Source organism: Dermochelys coriacea, chromosome 2 (assembly GCF_009764565.3).
Source record: "Dermochelys coriacea isolate rDerCor1 chromosome 2, rDerCor1.pri.v4, whole genome shotgun sequence".
Classification (NCBI taxonomy): domain Eukaryota; kingdom Metazoa; phylum Chordata; order Testudines; family Dermochelyidae; genus Dermochelys; species Dermochelys coriacea.
The window spans coordinates 174,583,465-174,605,775 of NC_050069.1; the positions used below are offsets into that span (position 1 = coordinate 174,583,465).

At 42.6% G+C, this 22,311-nt stretch overlaps 1 protein-coding gene across 6 annotated transcripts in view; it reads left to right on the forward strand.

The window, feature by feature from the left end:
• Positions 1-538: 538 nt before the first annotated feature.
• TPK1 (thiamin pyrophosphokinase 1) overlaps positions 539-22,311 on the forward strand; it is a 516,426-nt gene continuing 494,653 nt past the window's right edge. Inside the window, exons 1-2 of one of the 6 annotated variants that reach the window (XM_038390021.2) lie at positions 539-726; positions 1,471-1,527. Coding sequence is in view for 2 of the 6 variants with exons in the window: in XM_043508683.1 (XP_043364618.1) it covers positions 1,485-1,527 (43 nt within the window). In the remaining 4 variants the exon portion in view is untranslated. Of the gene's footprint in view, positions 727-1,467; positions 1,528-22,311 lie in introns of all 6 variants that reach the window. The other 5 variants (XM_043508683.1, XM_038390017.2, XM_038390016.2 and 2 more) reach the window with 5 other exon arrangements.

Genomic DNA, 22,311 nt, shown 5'->3' on the forward strand with positions numbered 1-22,311 from the left:
TTTGGCAGCTGTTGTCCTTTTGCTGTCTTTCTTTACAGCTTGATTGTAGAGCTTAATATTTTCCCTTGAAAGATAAGTCTCCCATTCTTCCCTCCCCACCAAAACAAAAATATAACATTGAAAAGCCAGTGCAAATCCCTAGTGCCCCCAAATGGCCAAGGAATCACTCCACATGGTCTAGTGAGCCCCAGGCACAGCACGCACACCAAATGCCCAATCAACGAGAAATGTAACATAACACGGTGCTAAAACCATCCTTATGGTGTGCGTGTGGGGTTAATAACGCGTTCATGCAAGAGGACAGAGCACAAATAAAAAGAGCTGCCATCTCTCTCTCTCTCTTTACAGCTTAGCTGGGTGGGTCAAAAGTCTCAGAGGTGGATGAGTGCCTGCAGTCAGGCATCTAACATGCACAGCCCAGGAACGATCTCGCAGGGGCTGGGCACCTGCAGCTCCCCCTGGAGTCCGCAGCAGCGGAGGAAGGTGCTCAGCCGGCCCACTGCACACAGCCTCCCGCTCTCTGCCCGCATGGGCTGGGCGCTCTCCCGCTCGCTGTTCCGGCAGCTGCTGCCGCCGTTCTAAATCGATCGCGGAGCAACGGATCAGTGCCGGAATCGATGCCCTCGCCGTTCCTCCCCTTCCCTTATCCTCGCTTCTCCCCCGGGCACCTGCGCGCGCCCGCCCTAGCGCCAGGCCCCGCAGCAGCCGCAGGCAACGGAGCCTCAGGTACCCCAGCGCGAGCGCCCCGCTGCCAGCCCGCCCTTCTTCGCGTGCTTGGCGCAGGGGCCGCGGCACGGTCAGCTGCTGCTGCTGCTGCTTCCTAGGCTGAAACCCACGTGCTCAGCAGCCCCCGCTATTACTGGGCCTCCAAGGCGCCTCTTCTCACCCTTTGCTTCCCTGGGGGATGGGGAGAGACCTACCCATCTCTCTCCTCCCCCCACAGTGGGGTACAGGCTCCTAGGGGAGAAAGGCCCCCCCCACCCTCTGCCTGCTCTTCCCACTTCTGCCTTTCAGATCTAAACGTGGAGCCCCCCCCCCAGTTTACGAGCCGAGTTTGCAGCTAAAAGCAGCTGTTTCAGCTCAGCAAACAGAGGATGCTCGTGGTTCCTCCTTCCCAGCTCCTGCTCGCTCTGCGTTGGCTTTAAGCACTGGCGCCGTGTGGCGAAAGGTCTCAGGTTTTGGCTAGAACCAGATGTGCCTGTGGTTTAATCCCCCTCCCCCATTGAGACGGGCTCGCCCTGGGTGCTGCAAATTATCCGCAACTCAGCCTAAAACGCTTTTAAAGCTTTGCTTATGTCTTTGGAAAACAAATATTGGTCTGTACGTTTCCTCCGTTTAGCGTAAACTTGAACTGTGCTTTTTCAAGAATATGCCGATAAAATAAGCGAGGTTTAATTGACAGCTGAGGTTTGCAAGAGCTTGGAATCTTTTTAACCCCCCGTTTTGTGTGTGTTTGTTTTTTAAAAGCAGAAAGTTAATAAGCTATGGAACGTGTGTTTACTCCGCTGGAATGTCTGCTTCCCACTGGTATTGTACCTCTTCTTACTGTTTAAATCAATTTCAAGTGTCTTTACCCTGCAAATAAGTATATTTTGTGTGCACAACAATAAGAATTCACAAAAAGAAAAGGAGTACTTGTAGCACCTTAGAGACTAACAAATTTATTAGAGCATAAGCTTTCGTGAGCATAGCTCACGAAAGCTTATGCTCTAATAAATTTGTTAGTCTCTAAGGTGCCACAAGTACTCCTTTTCTTTTTGCAAATACAGACTAACACGGCTGCTACTCTGAAACAATAAGAATTACGTTCTTGGTTTGAAGGACAGCTCGATTATCATCTATTATTTTGAAAGGTTAATAATATAAGGCCTAACAGTCCCCTTCATTTGTTGCTAGTAGAGCCAATTTGATATTATTGTGATGGGAATCATCCCTTGAGGAGGTAAAGAGAAGAGGCACATGTGGTGGAACTGGGGTACAAAGTTTAATTTAAAAATGTTTTAAACAGATGGAGTTAAATTGGTGCTAGTGCCTGTGTAGGCACTCTTATTTTGGTTTAAGATTGGCCTATTTCAGTTTAATGTAAACTGAATGTTCCCGCGGAAGTGCTTTGAAGTGCGAGTGTGGTCAGCTGCAAGCGCTGGGAGAGAGCTCTCCCAGTGCTCCTGGTAATCCACCTCCACGAGGGGATTAGCTCCCCAGTGCTCAGAGCCTGTTCACACTAGCGCTTTAAGGCGCTCAGACTTCCTGCGCTGAGGGAGGTGATTTTTTTCACACCCCTGAGCCAGCAAGTTAGAGTGCTATAAAATGTAAGTGTAGACCAGGGGTGGGCAAATTTTTTGGGCCGAGGGACACATCTGGGTGGGGAAATTGTATGCAGGGTAGGAGGTCGGGGTGCGGAAGGGAGTGTGGAGTGTGGGGGGAGTGCGGTGTGCAGGAATGGGCTCAGGGCAATGGATTGGGGCAGAGGAGGGGTGTGGGGTGTATGAGGGGCTCACGGAAGGGGGTTGGGGTGCAGGAGGGGGTTCAGGGCAGGGGTGCAGGAGAGGTGCGGACCGCAGGAGGGAGCTCAGGGCAGGGGTTGGGGTGCAGGAGGGGTGTGGGTGCGACGGGGGCTCAGGGCAGGGAGATGGGTGCATGGGGGTGCTGGGTGCAGCAGGGGGCTTAGGGTAGAGGGTTGGGGTGCAGGAGGGGTGAGGGATGTGGCAGGGGGAATAGGGCAGGCAGTTGGGGGGCGGGGTTCAGGCTCTGGCCTGGCGCCGCTTATCTAAAGTGGCTCCGGGGTGGCAGCGGCACACACCGGGGCCAGGGCAGGCTCTCTGCCTGAAGGAGCAGGGGGGCACAGGGCTCTGCGTGCTGCCCTTGCCACCCTCCGAAGCGCCCTTTGGCCGCGGTTCCCTGTTCCCGGACAATGGGAGCTGCGGGGGGCGGTGCCTGGAGGCAAGGGCAACATATGAAGCTCTCTGCCGGCTCCCCCCGCCCCCCCAGGGCTCCAGGGACATGGTGCCAGCCATTTCTGAGAGCAGGGCGGGGCCCACGGTGCTATGGGGGGCAGTCCCGTGGGCCGGATTCAAAGCCCTGAGGGGCCGAATCCGGCCCGTGGGCCGTTGTTTGCCCACCCCTGGTGTAAACATACCCTAAATGGAAATAAGATAAATGATTTAAACTGTAATAGGAGTGTTTACACAGGAATTTGCACTGGTTTAACTAAATGAGTTTAAAATACCAACTTTAGTTTAGTTGGTGAAATTTTCTCATGTAGACAAAGCCTAAAGCTGATGAGAAGGCCGGCCTCTGGCTGGGGATCTTTGGATACACATTCTAATATCTTAGTGGATCCTTGGGATATACTAGGTGAAGATCTTGCCTGGTACCTACTCTGAAGCCACAAATGTGTCCTCACCAATTCTGTAAGCTGAATCTCTGTTTTTGGTTTGATCTTCCACTCTTATGTTGTTGTGGCATGTTTTGCAATTTTGAAAATGCATTATTAAATATCTCCTTACCCTGTGTGTGTAATATATAAAAAGTGAAAGTACAAAAGTAACCTCTATGCTCTTTGTGGCAGGGACTGTGTCTTCGTATATGCTTGTACAGTATTATTGTTAATTATTATTGGTATTATCATAGCACATAAGAGCCCTAGTCATGGACCAGGACCCCATTGTGTGCAGTGCCTGAGACTATCTCTCATCATAACTGGATCCTTGGGAGTGCTATTCTAATATAAATATTAAATAATATGGCATTACAAGAGTTGCTTTGGTAAAGGGGACTGAATTCTTTATTATGATGCTCTGGCTTTGCTGAGAGTGGTTATGACAAGGCAGATTCATTTAAGCCACCATGGGGTAGGTGGATGGGAGGGGTGAGTGTATATAATCGTGTGTGTATATATGTCTGTGGTTTTTTTTTATATATATATAGTGTGTGTGTGTGTGTGTGTGTGTGTGTGTGTGTGTGTATATATATATATATATATATATATATATATATATATATATATATATATATATATATATATATATATATATATGTATAAAAATACCAACAAGCAGACATATTGGAAAATAAGAATTCTAAAAAATTGTCATCTTTTTGAGTTTAATAAATCTATTAATCTGTTTCAAAATCTTAAAACAAAGCATTTTCTCCAGAATTTTTTTGTGTTGTGTTTGGCTTATAACTTTACAAGTTTTTCCTTCTTGATCCAATTCAAGGACGGTTTAAAGTTACTAAAAAGGGAAGATTTACATGAACTCTTCTTAATAAAAACAGATACTGGACAACATAAGATGCATTTATTTTGGGCACTGTTGGTCTTGGTTAGAAAGGTGAGTGGTGTTTGGAGAGTTCATTGATTATCTTTTTCTAGTTACACCATAATCTGATTCTAAAACATAGCTACACAGTAAAAATGTTATTTGGTGCATCAAAAAAAATCTATGGGATTTAACGCTATCTATCTATACAGTCGAAGAGTGGGTATTTGTCACCATTCATTTTGTAAAACAGTTGCTGTGTGTAGTCATCTGTGTGCAGTAGTCAATTTTACATGGTAGTGTAGGGTAGGATACATCTAGATACTACAGATAAAGTCTTGTCCTCACTAGCAAAAGTTGCTTTGGTTTTCAGTACTTTCACTGATATGATTCTATACCAATGTAGCATGTCCAGATTACCATTCCTGACACAAGCCTCAGTGTGCTAACCGAATGGTTCTGAAACTTCAAGACCCTGGTGTACAATATCTGGAACTCAAAGCCAAGTTTTGCAAACTGTGTATCTAAAACTAGGCAACTAAATTAATATTTAGGTACCTGATTAAGTGTCCAGTTTTCCCAGCACTCCTATTGGCTGTAGTGGGATATGTTAGTGCTCAGCATCTCTGAAAATCAGGGTGCCTAAATAGGGAAAACCCTGTCTGTGCAAGAGATTGCACTTTCTTGAGATCTGGTCAAGAATGTGGAATGAACTTCTGCAGGAACTTTGAAGCATAGCAAACCTCTCCATCTTCTGCACCAAGTGCAAGGCTTACTCCTTCGACCTTGTCTTCACTAACATATAAACACACAGCAGCATATATGTATAATAATACCACCCAGCCAAAACAAAACATTATACTGTATTCACAGTAGCATAACCCTGGGGAGAGGATATGAGAGAGAAGGATCTACACGTGGCTGATGTTAGTTATGTGGTATAATGCACTTCTAGAAGGTGCTGAGATGCTACTATGATGATGGCTATAGAAGATCCTGTATTGAACAGAATAAAATAAATATGGGCTTGGGAGCCAGACTTCAGGTACCCCATTTTGAACTCATTGGCCCAAAAATACTTGCTGTGCCAACTTTGTAATTTTAATTCGTGTAGTTATAGTGGGTTTTTATTTTGGCAGTAATTTTAAATCAACCCATATAGCACCTGATTGTGGCCCAAGTACCAAAGGTTTGAGAACTGCTCTCCAAAATCATTATAGTCAAACCTCACGAGCTCTGAAGACAATTCAATAAAAAAGCTGGAGCACAATTTAAAATTGCAGAGGGGTGGACAGAAACTGTGCTATGTGCTTCAAAACAGTGTTAATTTGCTTAATGCCATTTAAAATGGATAGTGAAGTAGACCTTAAGAGCAGGATTGAAGTCTACAAAGCCTGGGAAAAATATTTTTTCTCTGTAAAATGAAACTGCAGTGGGATTCATTACTGTATATGACATGTAAATTATGAATTTCAGTGAGTGATAGGTCCATGCCAAAGCCCCATGTTCTTTTTGGGCCTGTGTTCTACGACCAAGATTCCTGCTCTGTGTGGCACCCTAGTGCTAAATTCTAGGACAGCTATAGGTAAATTAAAAAGGGAAGTTGTTATTCATTTAATTATTGAAGTGAGTAACACAATCAGTACAGTGCGCCTTGCATTAGTTATTTGCATAGTAAATTCAGATTTTTGTGTTTCACCCAAATTTTAATTTGTATTGCAGTGTAGTTATATGCATTGTAAGAGCATTACAGGAAAGAAATGGAGGAGCTGGAGAATATGACATGTGGCTGTGAGGTAGTTGACAACTTTTGACAACTGGAAAAGTGATGGAGGCGTTTGATTTTTGGCACCCAAGAGGATCGTTGAACTTTTTGGCCATAGAAAGAGGATGCATGTCCTCTTCTGCACTTCTGGTGGGCAGAAGTAAAGTTAGCATTCAAATTTCCTGGTAGGGCTTGAAGTCCTACCTCGCCACTCCTAGAGCAGATTCCTTCTTTCATGTTATCTAAATAACCACCTAACAGCAGTGGATAAGCTCATTAACTGGATGTTTGTGATAAAGTGATCTGCAATGAAATTGTTAACAATGGCTGTATCTTCACTGCCAAAAAGGTGTTGTTATTTTTACAGTGAGATAACTAACATATGATGGTTTTCCCACTGTAAAATCCTAACAGAGATAAGATCTCTGTGGTTTCTGTCAGAAAGCACTGACCTGACCTAGCTTCATAAGAAAGGCCATACTGGGTCAGATTAAAGGTCCATCTAGCCCTGTATCCTGTCTTCTGACAGTGACCAATGCCAGGTGCCCCAGAGGAAATGAATGGAACAAGTAATCATCAAGTGATCCATTCCCTGTCACCAGTTTCCAGCTTCTGGCAAACAGACACTACGGACACCCTCCCTGGCCATCCTGGCTAATAGCCATTGATGAACCTATCCTCCATGAATTTATCTAGTTCTTTTTTGAACCCTGTTATAGTCTTGACCTTCACAACATTCTCTGGCAAAGAGTTCCACAAGTTGACGGTGCGTTGTGTGAAGAAATATTTCCTTTTGTTTTTTTTTAAATCTGCTGTCTATTAATTTCATTTGGTGACCCCTAGTTCTTGTATTTATGAGGAGTAAATAACACTTCCTTATTTACTTTCTACACACCAGTCATGATTTTATAGACCTCAATTATATCCCCCCTTAGTTGTCTCTTTTCCAAGCTGAAAAGTCCCAGTCTTTTCTCATATGGAAGCCGTTGGATACTCCTGATCATTTTTGTTGCCCTTTTCTGAATCTTTTCCAATTCAGATATATCTTTTTTGAGATGGGGCGACCATATCTGCACTCAGTATTCAAGATGTGGGCGTACAATGGATTTAGAAAGCGGCAATATGATATTTTCTGTCTTATTATCTGTCCCTTTCTTAATGATTCCCAACATTCTGTTCGCTTTTTTTACTGCCGCTGCACATTGAATGGATGTTTTCAGAGAACTATCCACAATGGCTCCAAGATCTCTTTCTTGAGTGGTAACAGCTAATTTAGATAATTTTATATGTATAGTTGGGATTGTGTTTTCCAATGTTCACATTTATCAACATGGAATTTCATCTGCCATTTTGTTGCCCAGTCACCCAGTTTTGTGAGATCCTTCTCTAGCTCTTCGCAGTCTTCCTGGGATTTAACGAGCTTGAATAGTTTTGTATCATCTCCAGATTTTGCCACCTCACTGTTTGTTTACTCCCTTTTTCCAGATCATTTCCAATCTATGTTGAATAGGACTGGGCCCAGTACAGTCCCCTGCGGGACACCACTATTTACCTCTCTCCATTCTGAAAACTGACCATTTATTCCTACCCTTTGTTTCCTATCTTTTAACCAGTTACCAATCTATGAGAGGACCTTCCCTCTTATCCCATGCTTAAGAGTCTTTGGTGAGGGACCTTGTCAAAGGCTTTCTGAAAATCTAAGTACACTATATCCACTGGATCCCCTTTGTTCACATGCTTGTTGACCCCCTCAAAGAATTCTAGCAGATGGGCGAGGCATGATTTCCCTTTACAATAGACATGATGACTCTTCCCCACCAAATTATGTTAATCTATGTGTCTGACAATTTTGTTCTCTACTATAGTTTCAACCAGTTTGCCTGGTACTGAAGTCAGGCTTACTGGCCTGTAATTGCCAGGATCACCTCAGGAGCCCTTTTTAAAACTTGGCTTCACATTAGCTATCCTCCACTCATTTGGTACAGAAGCTGATTTAAATAATAGGTTATAGACTACAGTTAGTAGTTCTGCAATTTCACATCTGAGTTCCTTCAGAACTCTTGGGTGAATACCATCTGGTCATAAGTGACTTATTACTGTGTAGTTTATCAGTTTATTCCAAAACCTCATCTAATGACACCTCAGTCTGGGACAGTTCCTCAGATCTGTCACCTAAAAAGAATGACTCATGTTTGGGAATCTCCCTCACATTCTCAGCTGTGAAGACGGATGCAAAGAATTCATTTAGTTTCTCTGCAATGGCCTTACCGTCCTTCAGTGCTCTTTAGCACCTCGATTGTCCAGTGGCCCCATTGGTAGTTTAGCAGGCTTCCTGCTTCTGATGTACTTAAAATTTTTTTTTGCTATTACTTTTTGAGTCTTTGACTAGCTGTTCTTCAGATTCTTTTTTGGGCCTTCCTAATTATATATTTATACTTCGCTTGCCAGTATTTATGCTCCTTTCTATTTTCCTCACTAGGATTTAGCTTTCACTTTTTAAAGGATGCTTTTTTGCCTCTCACTGCTTCTTTTACTTTGTTGTTTAGCCACGGTGGCACTTTTTTGGTTCTCTTGCAATGTTTTTTAATTTGGGGATATACATTTAAGTTGAACCTCTATTATGGTTTCTTGAAAAAATTTCCATGCAGCTTCCAGGGATTTCACTTTTTGCTCTGTACCTTTTTAATTTCTGTTTAACTAACCTTCTCATTTTTGTGTAGTTCCCCTTTCTGAAGTTAAATGCTATAGTGTTGGGCTGCTGTGGTGGTTTCCTCGCCACAGGGATGTTAAATCTAATTATGTTATAGTCACTATTACCACGCGATCCAGCTATATTCACCTCTTGGACCAGATCCTGTGTTCCACTAAGGACTAAATCAAGAATTGCCTCTCCACTTGTGGGTTCCAGGATTAGCTGCTCCAAGAAGCAGTGATTTAAGGTGTCAAGAAACTTTATCTTTGCATCCCGTCCTGAGGTGACATGTACCCAGTCGATATGGGGATAGTTGAAATCCCCCATTATTATTATTGAGTTTTTATTTTAAGGGCCTCTCTAATCTTCCTGAGCATTTCACAGTCACTGTCATCAGCCTGATCAGGTGGTGGGTAATAGATCCCTGCTGCTATATTCTTCTTATTAGAGCATGGCATTACTATCCATAGAGACTCAGTGGTACAGTTTGGTTCATTTAAGATTTTTACTTCATTTGATTCTACGCTTCCTTTCGCATGTAGTGCCACTCCCCCACCAGCACGACCTGTTCTGTCCTTCCAATATGTTTTGTACCATCTCCCCTCTTACTCACACAGTGGGCCTCATATAGTTCATCTCAGTGTAAAACCACAGTGCTTTGTCTCCACTAGGAGATTGCAGCAGCATAGCTAAGGTGTATTAGTCATCCTGTTGTGGAAAACACATTTATTTTGGCAGTGAAGGCATAGCAAATGATGATATTTAAAATGTCAGTAGTAGGCATCAATTAATGCTCCATTGCAATGAATGGGAGGGGAAAAGTACTCAGTGGCTCTCTAGCTTTTTTCTGAGGCATTCTGTTTCTGCAGACAATATTCCATTGATTTACATTTGTTTCACGCTTGGAAAGTTATTTTTGCAACTTGGGGGCCTAGATACTTTTAAAAAAATGAAAGCTTAGATTCTGCAGCACAGCTATGTGGCATGGGGTAGATTGTATACATAGCTGTTCAAGTGTGATACAGCAAATGCACAGGGCTCATAACAGTTTGTTACATTACAGTTTGTGAATTCATTTTAAAAGCAGCTCTGTTTTCTTTTTTTTAAAAGATCTAATGCCTTCTACAGTGTACCACCCTTTGTTTCCCTCCTATGGTTTGTTTATAACCTTTGCGTTGGTGACCTTCATGTTGTGCCTAGATTGCCCATTGTGGGTTCTGCAGTGAACTAGTCTAACTAAACTTTAACTACAGTGGACTTTGAAAACTCTCTACCATGCCTTTGTCTCCTTAACATTGGTGTGCTGCTGTATGCTTTAGACAGGCCTGCACCTGATTAGTACTTGGAATCTTTGGGTAGTAGGGTTTGCTAGGTCCACTTACTCGGCAATATTGCTAACGTGGAGCACTGTATTGCCATAGTCTACACTGGATTTCTGTTTGTTCCCACATGTAATTCAAACTTTATTTTCTGATGTACAAAAGCCCTTTCATCTGCAGCATAAATGTTGACTTTATTTAGTTTTAAGGGGCCCCGATACAGCTTCTGTCATTTTATAACTTCTGCCAGATGAGGAGGATGAAAGAGAGAGAAACATCCTCCATTGCCCAAGTCCACCAGCAAGGTAGCTCCCTGGTGGACGCTTCCTTATCAGCTCTCCTGCAGAGGGGAAGGCTCTTTATAGCAGAGAATCCTCTTTCCTTGCTCTCTGTATCCTGGCCCACAAAGAGCTCTGTGAAACTACTTCTCACATCATGTGGGGAGTGTGAGTCATTGTGGGGGCTGTCTCCTTTATATCCTATTCCCCATACCAATTGTGCGTCAGAACCACACTAGTTCCTGGGGTGGTAGTTGTGGCTCAGATTTGATTCCTTCAAAAGAGGATGTATTCTTTGATAGTCTCTTTACCCTTTTCATCAACTTGAATGGGCTTTGAGGTTTTATCAAGATGATTATTTTAAGTATCTCTTAAAACTTAAGTTTATATGGTTATAGTTGATGATATAGTTATTTCACTGATGTCTGGAATCACATTGTCTCCAGTTAAATGAGCCAAAGCTGTTTCAGCTTTAAAAGAATATCGCCAGGTAACTGTCTGTAAAGCTGAAGTGTCCATTTATTGCAGGTAACTCTTTGCATCCTTTCCCCCCCTTTCTCTCCTTCTCCATTTAAAACTAGAGCTTTGTTCTGTTAAAGCAAGGTCACCTGTATGTCACAAGCGAGCCACAGGACAGAACACCCCTCACCCCATAGTTTAATGTTGTATATAGTCCGGGGTAAACTATTTTCTGACAGAGAAAAGACAGGCAGGCCTGCACCTGATTAGTACTTGGAATCTTTGGGTAGTAGGATTTGCTAGGTCTACTTACTCAGCAATATTGCTAATATTGCATCAGTGGTTCTCAACCTGTGGCCCAGTCAGCACACAGCTGCAGCCCATATGACCTCTTCAGGACCATACAGGTAGTATTGGATGCTGCCCACAATGGTGAATAGGTTGAGAACCACTGCTATACATGGAAGTGATATAACCTGGGAATAACAATGTTTTTAAGTGACATTTGAATTATATGAGAATTTTACCATTCAAGCAAGTGAATAGAAACTGTTACTTATGTTAATCTTTTAAAAAAAATGGGGTTAGGTGGGGCAAGAACATTTTTATTCATCATCCTATAACTCAAATGGGTAAAGATAAGTTGCTAGAAGCTGGGAATGGGTGACAGGGGATGGATCGCTTGATGATCATCTGTTTTGTTCATTCCCTCTGAAGTACTGTCAGAAGATAGGATACTTGGCTAGATGGACCTTTAGTCTGACCCAGGATGGCCATTCTTATGTTCTAAGTGGCTAATCAAAGTTCGGGGATGGTCCAGTTGGGAGTAGAAATTGGTAATGGAGTCTGGTATTGTCTATGATGTAATCTTATTTATTTACAACAAATGTACAAAGTCCTGCTTCTCTAAACGCAGATGGAACCACAAAATGTGACAGCTTCTTATAGCCCTAAGGCTCTTTAGCCAGCACTAGACCCAAAACTGTCCACTAGGCTTCTCCAGGGCCTCCTCCTTCTTACAGGCTATTGCTTGGGCCTTGTGCTGACTTTCTTCCTGCCTCTGAGTCTTTCTCAGTTCCTTGCCTGCCTGTTATACCAATAAAATAAAAACCAGCAGGATCTTATTAAAGGGGAAAAGGCAAAATGCCACATTTATTGTGAATACAGAAAGAATCATAGTAAGCAGTTAGTTATAGCTATAACATTCCATTCAATTTCATATTTATTCACACATTCATTCATACACACAAACACACAGGTTCTGCAAGGTTGTTATCATAGTTACCAGCCTTAGAATTGTTCATGCCAAGCCACTGGCCAGCTGGCCTGGACATGAGGAGGGAGCAGAGCCTTGTCAGTTGCTCATCTGATGCTCCTGGAAGTTGGTTTGCAGAATCAGACCCCAAAGATCTCACTTTCTAGAGTCCATTTTTATAGGAATTTTTTCCTATGCCAGTCTATGGGAATTGCTTCATCATGCTGTTACTGAATCAATCAGCAGATGGCAAATTCCTGACAGCTCCGTGCTGCCAGATGTTATCTTGTTCTTTGGTTCTCCCATTCTTGAGGCTGTTGGGTGGATTCCAGTCTGCCCTCCGGGGTCCTCTGGTTATTTCCACTTGACGCCTTCTTCAGCCATTGGACACTGGATTCTTAGGCTGGCACTTCCCTGATCATTCAGTTATTATCCACACCAAGCATCCATCCACATACATCCTCTATCTCTGTTTTAATCACAATTGTTAACAAAGCGAGATGAATACAACAAAATGGCAGGGACTCTCTGGGTGCTGTTTCTGTGGTTACAGAGTATTGCTTTGAGTCTCTCTCTGTGTGAGTAGTTGTTGTTGCAAAGAATTGCTTTGAGAACAGATTCTGTCTTAGAATGTACTAACACAATTAGCAGCTTGCAAGTTTCACACATAGAGGGAGAGAAACATTACCAAAAACCAAGAGACCTCTTAATTAGTAATACCCTGGAATTTAAACTATGGGTAATCAAACTCATTTGTGATTTTAATACAGAACTTCTTTAATATGATCCAACATGCCCCCACATCTCCCCAAGCTATACTTTTTCTACACTCACAATCCTGATCAGAAAAACGCCAAGGGAAACTCTTTTCTCACACGGTGCTAGTTTCTGGGCAGACTTCATAGTGCCTTGTTTTAGATGTGACCTCTTAAATATCTCTTACCGCTATCTTAAATGGAGGTCACGTTCACACACAATTTTTAACAAGGTTTTAACTTAACCCATAAAAATGTTTTACCCAGCTCATAACAGTATAATGGCCCTGCTGAAAGGACCAGGAGTTAATGAAGCAAACGTGCTTTCAGAAGAGTATTGTCTTCCTTTCTTAGTCCTGATGGTACCCTCCACAGTAAGGTTTTTAAAGATATATATTTTGTGGTTTCACAGCAGCTTTATTATCAAATCATATACAAACTGCATACAGGTTTCAGATACAAGTCCACATTTAGGCTTGATCTCTGAATATGGAAAACAATACAAGAAATTGTCTGTTTGCAAATATGAACCCAGTCTGAATAAAATAGAAGCTGAATATGAAGTAGGAACACGTGGTAAATTGTTGCAAAGGAAAAACTATGCTAGGTGACTGGTCCAGGCTTGGAACTCCTGGGTTCCAAAAATTACAAAACCCTCTATTTCCCCCATTCCTCCCAAAACCCTGTACTTGTATTTGTGATCTATTTTCAGCTTGTACGTGTGAAGACAATTAGCCCAGGTTCAGTGCAAGTTTTTGAATAGGTAAAACAGTGGTTCTCAAAGTTTTGTACTGGTGACCCCCTTTCACATAGCAGGCTTCTGAGTGTGACCCCCCCCCCTTATAAATTAAAAACACTTTTAAAATATATTTGACACCATTATAAATCCTGGAGGCAAAGCGGGATTTGGGGTGGAGGCTAACAGCTTGCGACCCCAGTTGAGAACCCCTGAGGTAAAATGTTGCACTTGATCACATCATGTTTGTAGAGTTTTAGACCAAAACCTAATACAAATATAATTCCTCACCCATTCGCTGAAAAACACAGTATCCAGCTGCCAAGTACGGTTGGTAATCCTCCTCCTACAGGCTTCCAGATTTAATAAGCTTATTAGGCATGGATCTAAGAGCCTCTTGCTAACAGCATTGTTGATTGACAGCTTAGTCCAGAAAACGTTTTTCAATTGCTAGTGAAAATTTATCTCTATTTAACACACTAAAAGAAGCCTATCTTAAAGGCTTCCTTGGCAATTATTAAGGACGAAGACCAGTTAAAACCAAAAAAAATATATAAAAAAAGAAAAGTAGTGGCAGATCTCGCCCACCACAAAATACCACAAGAAAACAAATATCTTTATTCTGCATACAACGACCTAGCCCTACTGTCCCACCTTTAGACATCCAAGTCAGATTTTTTTGACCTATGTCTTTCTGTAAATTGAGAATGACGTTTAAATACCATCTTTTTGATGCATATGTATTCCAGCATGTGTATGTGAATAGAGGATTCTACCCAGACAGGTGACCTCTATATTTGATGAATGCAAACAACTATGTTAATGCATCATTAAGTTTGCATCGTTAAAAAGTTAGCAAATTGAAAAGTTAAATTTTCTTCAGCAACATTCACTCAACTATGCTATATATAGATAGCTACATACAGCATTTTTGGAATGCTATACCAAATTGCTAGTGAGAGGCTCGTGCTGTCATTTCCTGGGATTGATTTTTTTTTTAAAACACCAGTAGCATTTTCTCAGTAGAGTGTCCTGCCTTTGTAACTTGTCTTCATGGATTTTCTGCCAGAACCTATATCTGGAAGGCATCGAGGTATGATGTAAGGCATGTTTGTCAGGCCACGTCCTGCTCTGATTGACATCCATGGGAATATAGTCAGTAACTTCAATGGGAGCAGGATTTTGGTCTCTTACGTTTAGTTTAATTTTTTTTGCTTACTCCTCTTTGGTTTTTTTTTTTTTTTTTTTTTTTTTTTACAATTTTCCTGGGGTTTTTTACTCTAATTTTTCATGTCTTCTCCTGCAACAAATTATTCTTTTTGGCAGCCACAATGGGAATGGAATAGTTGAAAAAATGTAATTTGTGTCAGAAGTGCTTAGTTGCTTCTTTGATAAGAGTTGGACGCATTTCTTTTTTAAAAGGGGGTAAATATTGTTTTAGCAAAAGATGTTAATGTTATGAGTCGCTGATGTATAAGCACAGTAGAAAACTTCCTATAGAAAGAGTTAAAGGCACCACATGCTGTAACCACAGTCACCCAGACAGTCAATAAACAAATTGCGTGGATTAAAGCACTCTCCTTTGGATGGGCACTGCAAACTTTCCTGAGGTTTCTTTGTGTTGCTGGATGGCCACACAACAGGAGAGTTATTCTTCAGGCTCACCTTTTTGAGACCTGGTGCTTCTTGGCAAGTGGTTTTGCCTAGGGATTCTTTGGTGAAAAAACCCCCAAGGCTACAATACCAGCTTCTGCTGGCATAGCTGTGTCAATGAGGGTTGTCAAGAGGAGTCATCCCTGAACGACATAGCTATACCACGATAAAGCCCTTAGTTTAGATACAGTTATGCTGGCCAAACTGGGCTTTTGCCGATGTACACTGTAGCCACACTAGGGGTGCTTTGTTGGTGTACATAGTGTAGACATAGCCTCAGGAAAACAAAGTGTGTTAAATAGGAGAACTAGGGAGACAGGGCCCAAGGGAGCTGCTTCTTGGCAGAGACTTGAAACGTGGTACTTTTAGTTGAGGTTTCTGCCTTTGTGTAGTTTGTGACCATCTCTGTTCCTTTTCAATAGGATTTGAGTACACTTTGTAACTGAACAGATTTACAGTAGGTAAAAAAAACCTTGATCCTGTATCTCTGATTTTTCCTCTGATGGGAAACCAGCAAGCCCCCCAAATCAGCCACCACTCGTTAAAGAGGCAACAATATATTTAACATAGCTTCATTATTTTTGTTGAGAGAACCGTAATGTTTGAATTTCCTGATATTTTTGCCGTTAAAATTGACGGGCCTGACTTACCACCTCATTAGTCTAGTTTTAAGCTGGTGTAACTGATTTAACTGGTTTAAAACTGGAATAATGAGGCCCAACTCTGTCATCTCATTCTTGACCCAAAATTTAGGTTCTGAAAAAAACAAGCTTTTACAAAACCAATAGTAGTAATTCTGTGAATGTTTTCATTTAAATTGTAAGGGAAAAATCGTTGATTATCATATAGGCTTTTGCTCAAAGTCTTTGAAACTGAAATTTTGTAGCAATGAGAACCCGAAAATGAAACAGACCGTGAACAAAAGCAAAACTGACTTTGTTCATTTTTTTCATTGTCCATGTGGAGAGAAATACAAAGTAAATGAAAAGCATAAACATGGAAGAGTGAACTGGAATTTGAAAAATGTCATCAGGGTTATTAATCTTTAGTAATTGTTATTAATAAACATTATTTCTAAATTGACACTTGCTTTAAATTCTCAGGGCCAGAGTGTGATGTTTCCCTCTCCACTTCCAGGACCTCAAGAGCAGGGCTGTAAACAGGCTGAGTCCCTCTTCAACAAAGCACACAGACCTTGAGTTAGGGCCTGATTCTGAAGTCAAGGGGAGCTCTACCATAGATTTCAATAGGTCTAGGATCAAACCCTTAATGGCCAGACTCATCTCGTTCATGGGGTTTTGTGCTGATAGTAACTGAAAAACAATAGTACAATGTAAGCTTTAGCCTAAGCTTCCTGCTTGAACTTGCTTGTTTTTAGGGTTTCCCCTAGAATCTGCCCTTCCTCGCTCTTCAATGGTTCTCTTTATGTCCTGATACAAGATGGTTGTGCCCATCTACCAGCATGACTCTTAATTCAGTGTTTTATCACTTGAGCCTGTGGGACACTGAAAAGAAGGACCTTCTTTTCTTCACATTCTTAGTCTGCTACCCTGTTACAAGGTCACAGTTTCAATTCTTAAATTTATGGGGACTAATCCAAATCCAAGTGAAGTTGGTGTAACTGGTTCTATAGAGCTGCAGTTTCCTAGCAAGAATGTCCCCCCAGAGGCTGCTGAAGGACCAAAACAAGGCAGAAACTGCTGCTACACAAGTGCCCATATCTTTCATGCATCCTCCAGTATGGTTTATGGCACTGTTGAAGTATTTGACAGTTGCCATCTGCTCGATGTCCCATCCGGATAGGGTAATACTGAGCTGGTTGTAATCTGGGACTGGAGGTTGCTTGATGGTAATGGCCAAAGACTTAGTTTTATCTGGATTCATAGCCATGTCAGTGTGCATTGCTTCTTGCCTGACCAGATTGGCCTTCAGCTCCAGCGATTCACCAAACTGAATCAACAAGATAATGTCACTCACGTATTTGAGATCTCAAAGCAGAATGGGTGTTCAGCTCAAGGCCATGGGCAGCTGAGTTGACTCATCAGATCCCATAAATTTGCTCGATGCACTAAATGAAAGGCTTCCAGGGTCAGTATGTTCATGTCATGAGGGTGTTTATGCTGAAGATCACCACTGTGAGAATCTGGTCAATTGTATATATGTTAAAAGAAAAGGAGTACTTGTGGCACCTTAGAGACTAACAAATTTATTGGAGCATAAGCTTTCGTGAGCTACAGCTCACTTCATCGGATGCATTTGGTGGAAAAAACAGAGGAGAGATTTATATACACACACACAGAGAACATGAAACAATGGGTTTATCATACACACTGTAAGGAGAGTGATCACTTAAGATAAGCCATCACCCACAGCAGGGGGGGGAAAGGAGGAAAACCTTCCATGGTGACAAGCAGGTAGGCTAATTCCAGCAGTTAACAAGAATATCAGAGGAACAGTGGGGGGTGGGGTGGGGGGGAGAAATACCATGGGGAAATAGTTTTACTTTGTGTAATGACTCATCCATTCCCAGTCTCTATTCAAGCCTAAGTTAATTGTATCCAGTTTGCAAATTAATTCCAATTCAGCAGTCTCTCGTTGGAGACTGTTTTTGAAGCTTTTTTGTTGAAGTATAGCCACTCTTAGGTCTGTGATCGAGTGACCAGAGAGATTGAAGTGTTCTCCAACTGGTTTTTGAATGTTATAATTCTTGACGTCTGATTTGTGTCCATTCATTCTTTTACGTAGAGACTGTCCAGTTTGGCCAATGTACATGGCAGAGGGGCATTGCTGGCACATGATGGCATATATCACATTGGTAGATGCGCAGGTGAACGAGCCTCTGATAGTGTGGCTGATGTGATTAGGCCCTATGATGGTATCCCCTGAATAGATATGTGGACAGAGTTGGCAACGGGCTTTGTTGCAAGGATAGGTTCCTGGGTTAGTGTTTCTGTTGTGTGGTGTGTGGTTGCTGGTGAGTATTTGCTTCAGATTGGGGGGCTGTCTGTAAGCAAGGACTGGCCTGTCTCCCAAGATCTGTGAGTCGTCCTTCGACTCACGTGGGTCGTCCTTAAGGATAGGTTGTAGATCCTTGATGATGCGTTGGAGAGGTTTTAGCTGGGGGCTGAAGGTGATGGCTAGTGGCGTTCTGTTATTTTCTTTGTTGGGCCTGTCCTCTAGTAGGTGACTTCTGGGTACTCTTCTGGCTCTGTCAATCTGTTTCTTCACTTCAGCAGGTGGGTATTGTAGTTGTAAGAAAAGCTTGATAGAGATCTTGTAGGTGTTTGTCTCTGTCTGAGGGGTTGGAGCAAATGCGGTTATATCGTAGCGCTTGGCTGTAGACAATGGATCGAGTGGTATGATCTGGATGAAAGCTAGAGGCATGTAGGTAGGAATAGCGGTCAGTAGGTTTCCGATATAGGGTGGTGTTTATGTGACCATCGCTTATTAGCACCGTAGTGTCCAGGAAGTGGATCTCTTGTGTGGACTGGTCCAGGCTGAGGTTGATGGTGGGATGGAAATTGTTGAAATCATGGTGGAATTCCTCAAGAGCTTCTTTTCCATGGGTCCAGATGATGAAGATGTCATCAATGTAGCACAAGTAGAGTAGGGGCATTAGGGGACGAGAGCTGAGGAAGCGTTGTTCTAAGTCAGCCATAAAAATGTTGGCATACTGTGGGGCCATGCGGGTACCCATCGCAGTGCCGCTGATTTGAAGGTATACATTGTCACCAAATGTGAAATAGTTATGGGTCAGGACAAAGTCACAAAGTTCTGCCACCAGGTTAGCCGTGACAGTATCGGGGATACTGTTCCTGACGGCTTGTAGTCCATCTTTGGAGAGACTGCTGAATTGGAATTAATTTGCAAACTGGATACAATTAACTTAGGCTTGAATAGAGACTGGGAATGGATGAGTCATTACACAAAGTAAAACTATTTCCCCATGGTATTTCTCCCCCCCACCCCACCCCCCACTGTTCCTCTGATATTCTTGTTAACTGCTGGAATTAGCCTACCTGCTTGTCACCATGGAAGGTTTTCCTCCTTTCCCCCCCCTCCTGTTGGTGATGGCTTATCTTAAGTGATCACTCTCCTTACAGTGTGTATGATAAACCCATTGTCTCATGTTCTCTGTGTGTGTGTGTATATAAATCTCTCCTCTGTTTTTTCCACCAAATGCATCTGATGAAGTGAGCTGTAGCTCACGAAAGCTTATGCTCTAATAAATTTGTTAGTCTCTAAGGTGCCACAAGTACTCCTTTTCTTTTTGCGAATACAGACTAACACGGCTGCTACTCTGAAACCTGTATATATGTTGTGTGGGTACTATATGTAATTATTTATAATGTAGTAGTGCTTAGATCAAGGACAGATGTATTTAGGTGCTGTACAAACACACAGTGAGAGAAATCTGTACCTTGAAAAGCTTGCTGTCTAAATAGGCAAGTGTAATGGGGTTCGTTCACCACTCTGGCACCTCCTGCTGGCTGTCTTGGGAATTAGCTCTGTGTGTTAGTGCACCCTCTTTGGGTGGTGCTTCGCTGGTGTCACTCCTGCTCTAGGACTACATCTCTTCCTGAACCACGGCGTCCTCTTCAGCTACATAGCCCTCTGGCCGTGCTACACGCTGTGCTGCCCCCTTCCGGGGGACCTGCAGTCTGCTGTTCAGCCACTTCCCTTAGTGGCTACTGCAGGGAATTGTCTGGCCATTTCCTTGAGGCCTCAGCATCCTCTTTGCCCTTGCCTCAGGGCCTCAGACTGCCAGCCCCAGCAGACAGCCTAGTTCCTGCTCACAGCATTGCTCTGTCCAGGGTGTTGGCAGTTCTCTCTCCTGTCCAGAGACACAGTCCTCCCCCCCTCGGCTCCCGGGAGAGCCAGCCTTTGTCCTGCAGCTCCCTTTTTATGTGGGCCTGCTTGGCCCTGATTAGCTGCTCCCTTCAGCTTTTATCTGATTGTTTTGTATGAATGTACAAATGTTTTAAGATTTGTAGTCTGAAGGGTTGGATCACAGAAACCCCCTTGGGATTGCCACCTCATGTACCAAGATTACTTCTGCTCCTGCTTTCCTGCCCTGTCAGTTTAGGACTTTAGTGCCCTGCCTGGTTTGAGCCAGACCTGCTAGCCTGCTGAAACCCAGACCCCTGTCCCCTAACAGCTCTAGGTTTAACTGAAAGCAGCTTACAGAAGTGTGCCTGTCTTTAACACTCAAATGCCCAACTCCCAGTGGGGTCCAAACCCCAAATAAATCTGTTTTACCCTGTATAAAGCTTATATAGGGTAAACTCATAAATTGTTCTCCCTCTATAACAGTGATAGAGAGATATGCACAGCTATTTGCCCCCCGCCTCACAAGTATGAATACATATTCTGGGTTAATTAATAAGTAAAAAGTGATTTTATTAAATACAGAAATTAGGATTTAAGTGGTTCCAAGAAGTAAGGGACAGAACAAAGTGAATTACCAAGCAAAATAAAATAAAACACACAAGTCTACGTCTAATTAAACTGAATACAGATAAAAACCTCACCAGTTCCAGTAAGCTCTCTTTTACAGACTAGCCGCCTTCTAATCTGGGTCCAGCAAGCACTCACACCTCTGTGGTTACTGTCCTTTGTTCCAGTTTCTTTCAGGTATCCTGGGGGGTGGAGAGACTCCTTAGCCAGCTGAAGACAAAATGGAGGGGTCTCCCACGGGCTTAAATAGACTTTCTCTTGTGGATGGAGACCCCCTCCTCTCTCCTATGCAGAGTCCAGCTCCAAGATGAAGTTCTGAAGTCATCTGGGCAAGTCGCATGTCCATGCACGACTCTCAGTTTTTACGGGCATAAGCCATTGCCCACATGGTATCTTGAACGTCTCCAGGAAGACTTCTTATGTGGATTGGAGCATTCCAAGATGCATTGTTCCTTAAGTGCTTCTTGATTGGGCACTTAACTTTGCAAATTCCTTTCTACAGAAACTGACCAAATGCATCCGATGAAGTGAGCTGTAGCTCACGAAAGCTTATGCTCTACTAAGGTTATTTAGAAATCAAGCAGTACATGACCAGTATTCATAACTTCCAATACAAAAATGATACATGCATACAAATAGGTTTAACAGATTCAGTAGATCATAACCTTTACATAGATATGTTACATGGCCTATGTAGCTTAGAACATATTCCAGTTATGTCATATATATTCATAAGCATATTTCCATAAAGCCTTATGGGGGGCACCATCACAGTTGCCTTGGGTCTCTTTGCATTAGTTTTTCACCATGTCACAGGCATTCCCTTAGCCACTCCATTGTGCCACACTGTCTAGACTATTTCTATCACCTAATGGTCATAAACTTGCCCAGGCTCTTTTCCTTTCACCATATGTATCTTTTATGCCTGTGGACTTTTACACACTGAACATGCCACAGGCATCTTGTAGCAGGAGCTTTCCATGCAGCCTCTCTCCTCTGTACAGCTCACCTTCTGAGCTTCTCCTCTGAGCTCTCCTTGCTTCCTGTCCTACTTACATCATTAGCCCAGTGATAATCACCTAGGTGCTCATAATCTTCCAACAAAAAGTACTGAATTGCTCCTTTAGCCTTTTCTGTGCTGCAGTAAGTTCAGTGATCAGGATGCCACTAATAGTACTCTGTCACTCCCTTTCCATTCCTATCCGCATGGTTAATCTTTGCAGGAGAGTATGTATGTTGTGCACAAAGCATTGGTTAGAAAAAATGTAAAATCTAGGAGTCCAATTGTTTGTGCAGTGGGGAAAGCTGTAGAAAGCAAAGAAGTGGGAGGAACACTCATGCATGAAAAGGGTTTGCAGGATCAAGCTTTACATTAGATCATTCTGCTGTCTGAATTTGCATTTTTAAGACTTAGAGTATCAATACATTTTGACTTGTTTTGTCCAACATGATTTCTAATGGAATTAATCATAGAGATAAAATTAAAGCTATGTAAATATATCAATTACTGAGACTGTGTCCAAGGCTCCATGGTATCAAAGTAAAGGGTGAAATATGGGAGAGGATGGAGAAGTATGGTGAGGTGCACCAGATGGCAAAATCTCCTGACGTAAATTCACTTTAGCACCACTGCTACTGATATTCAGCATTTACGTTGCAGAGTTGCATACATTAGATAGA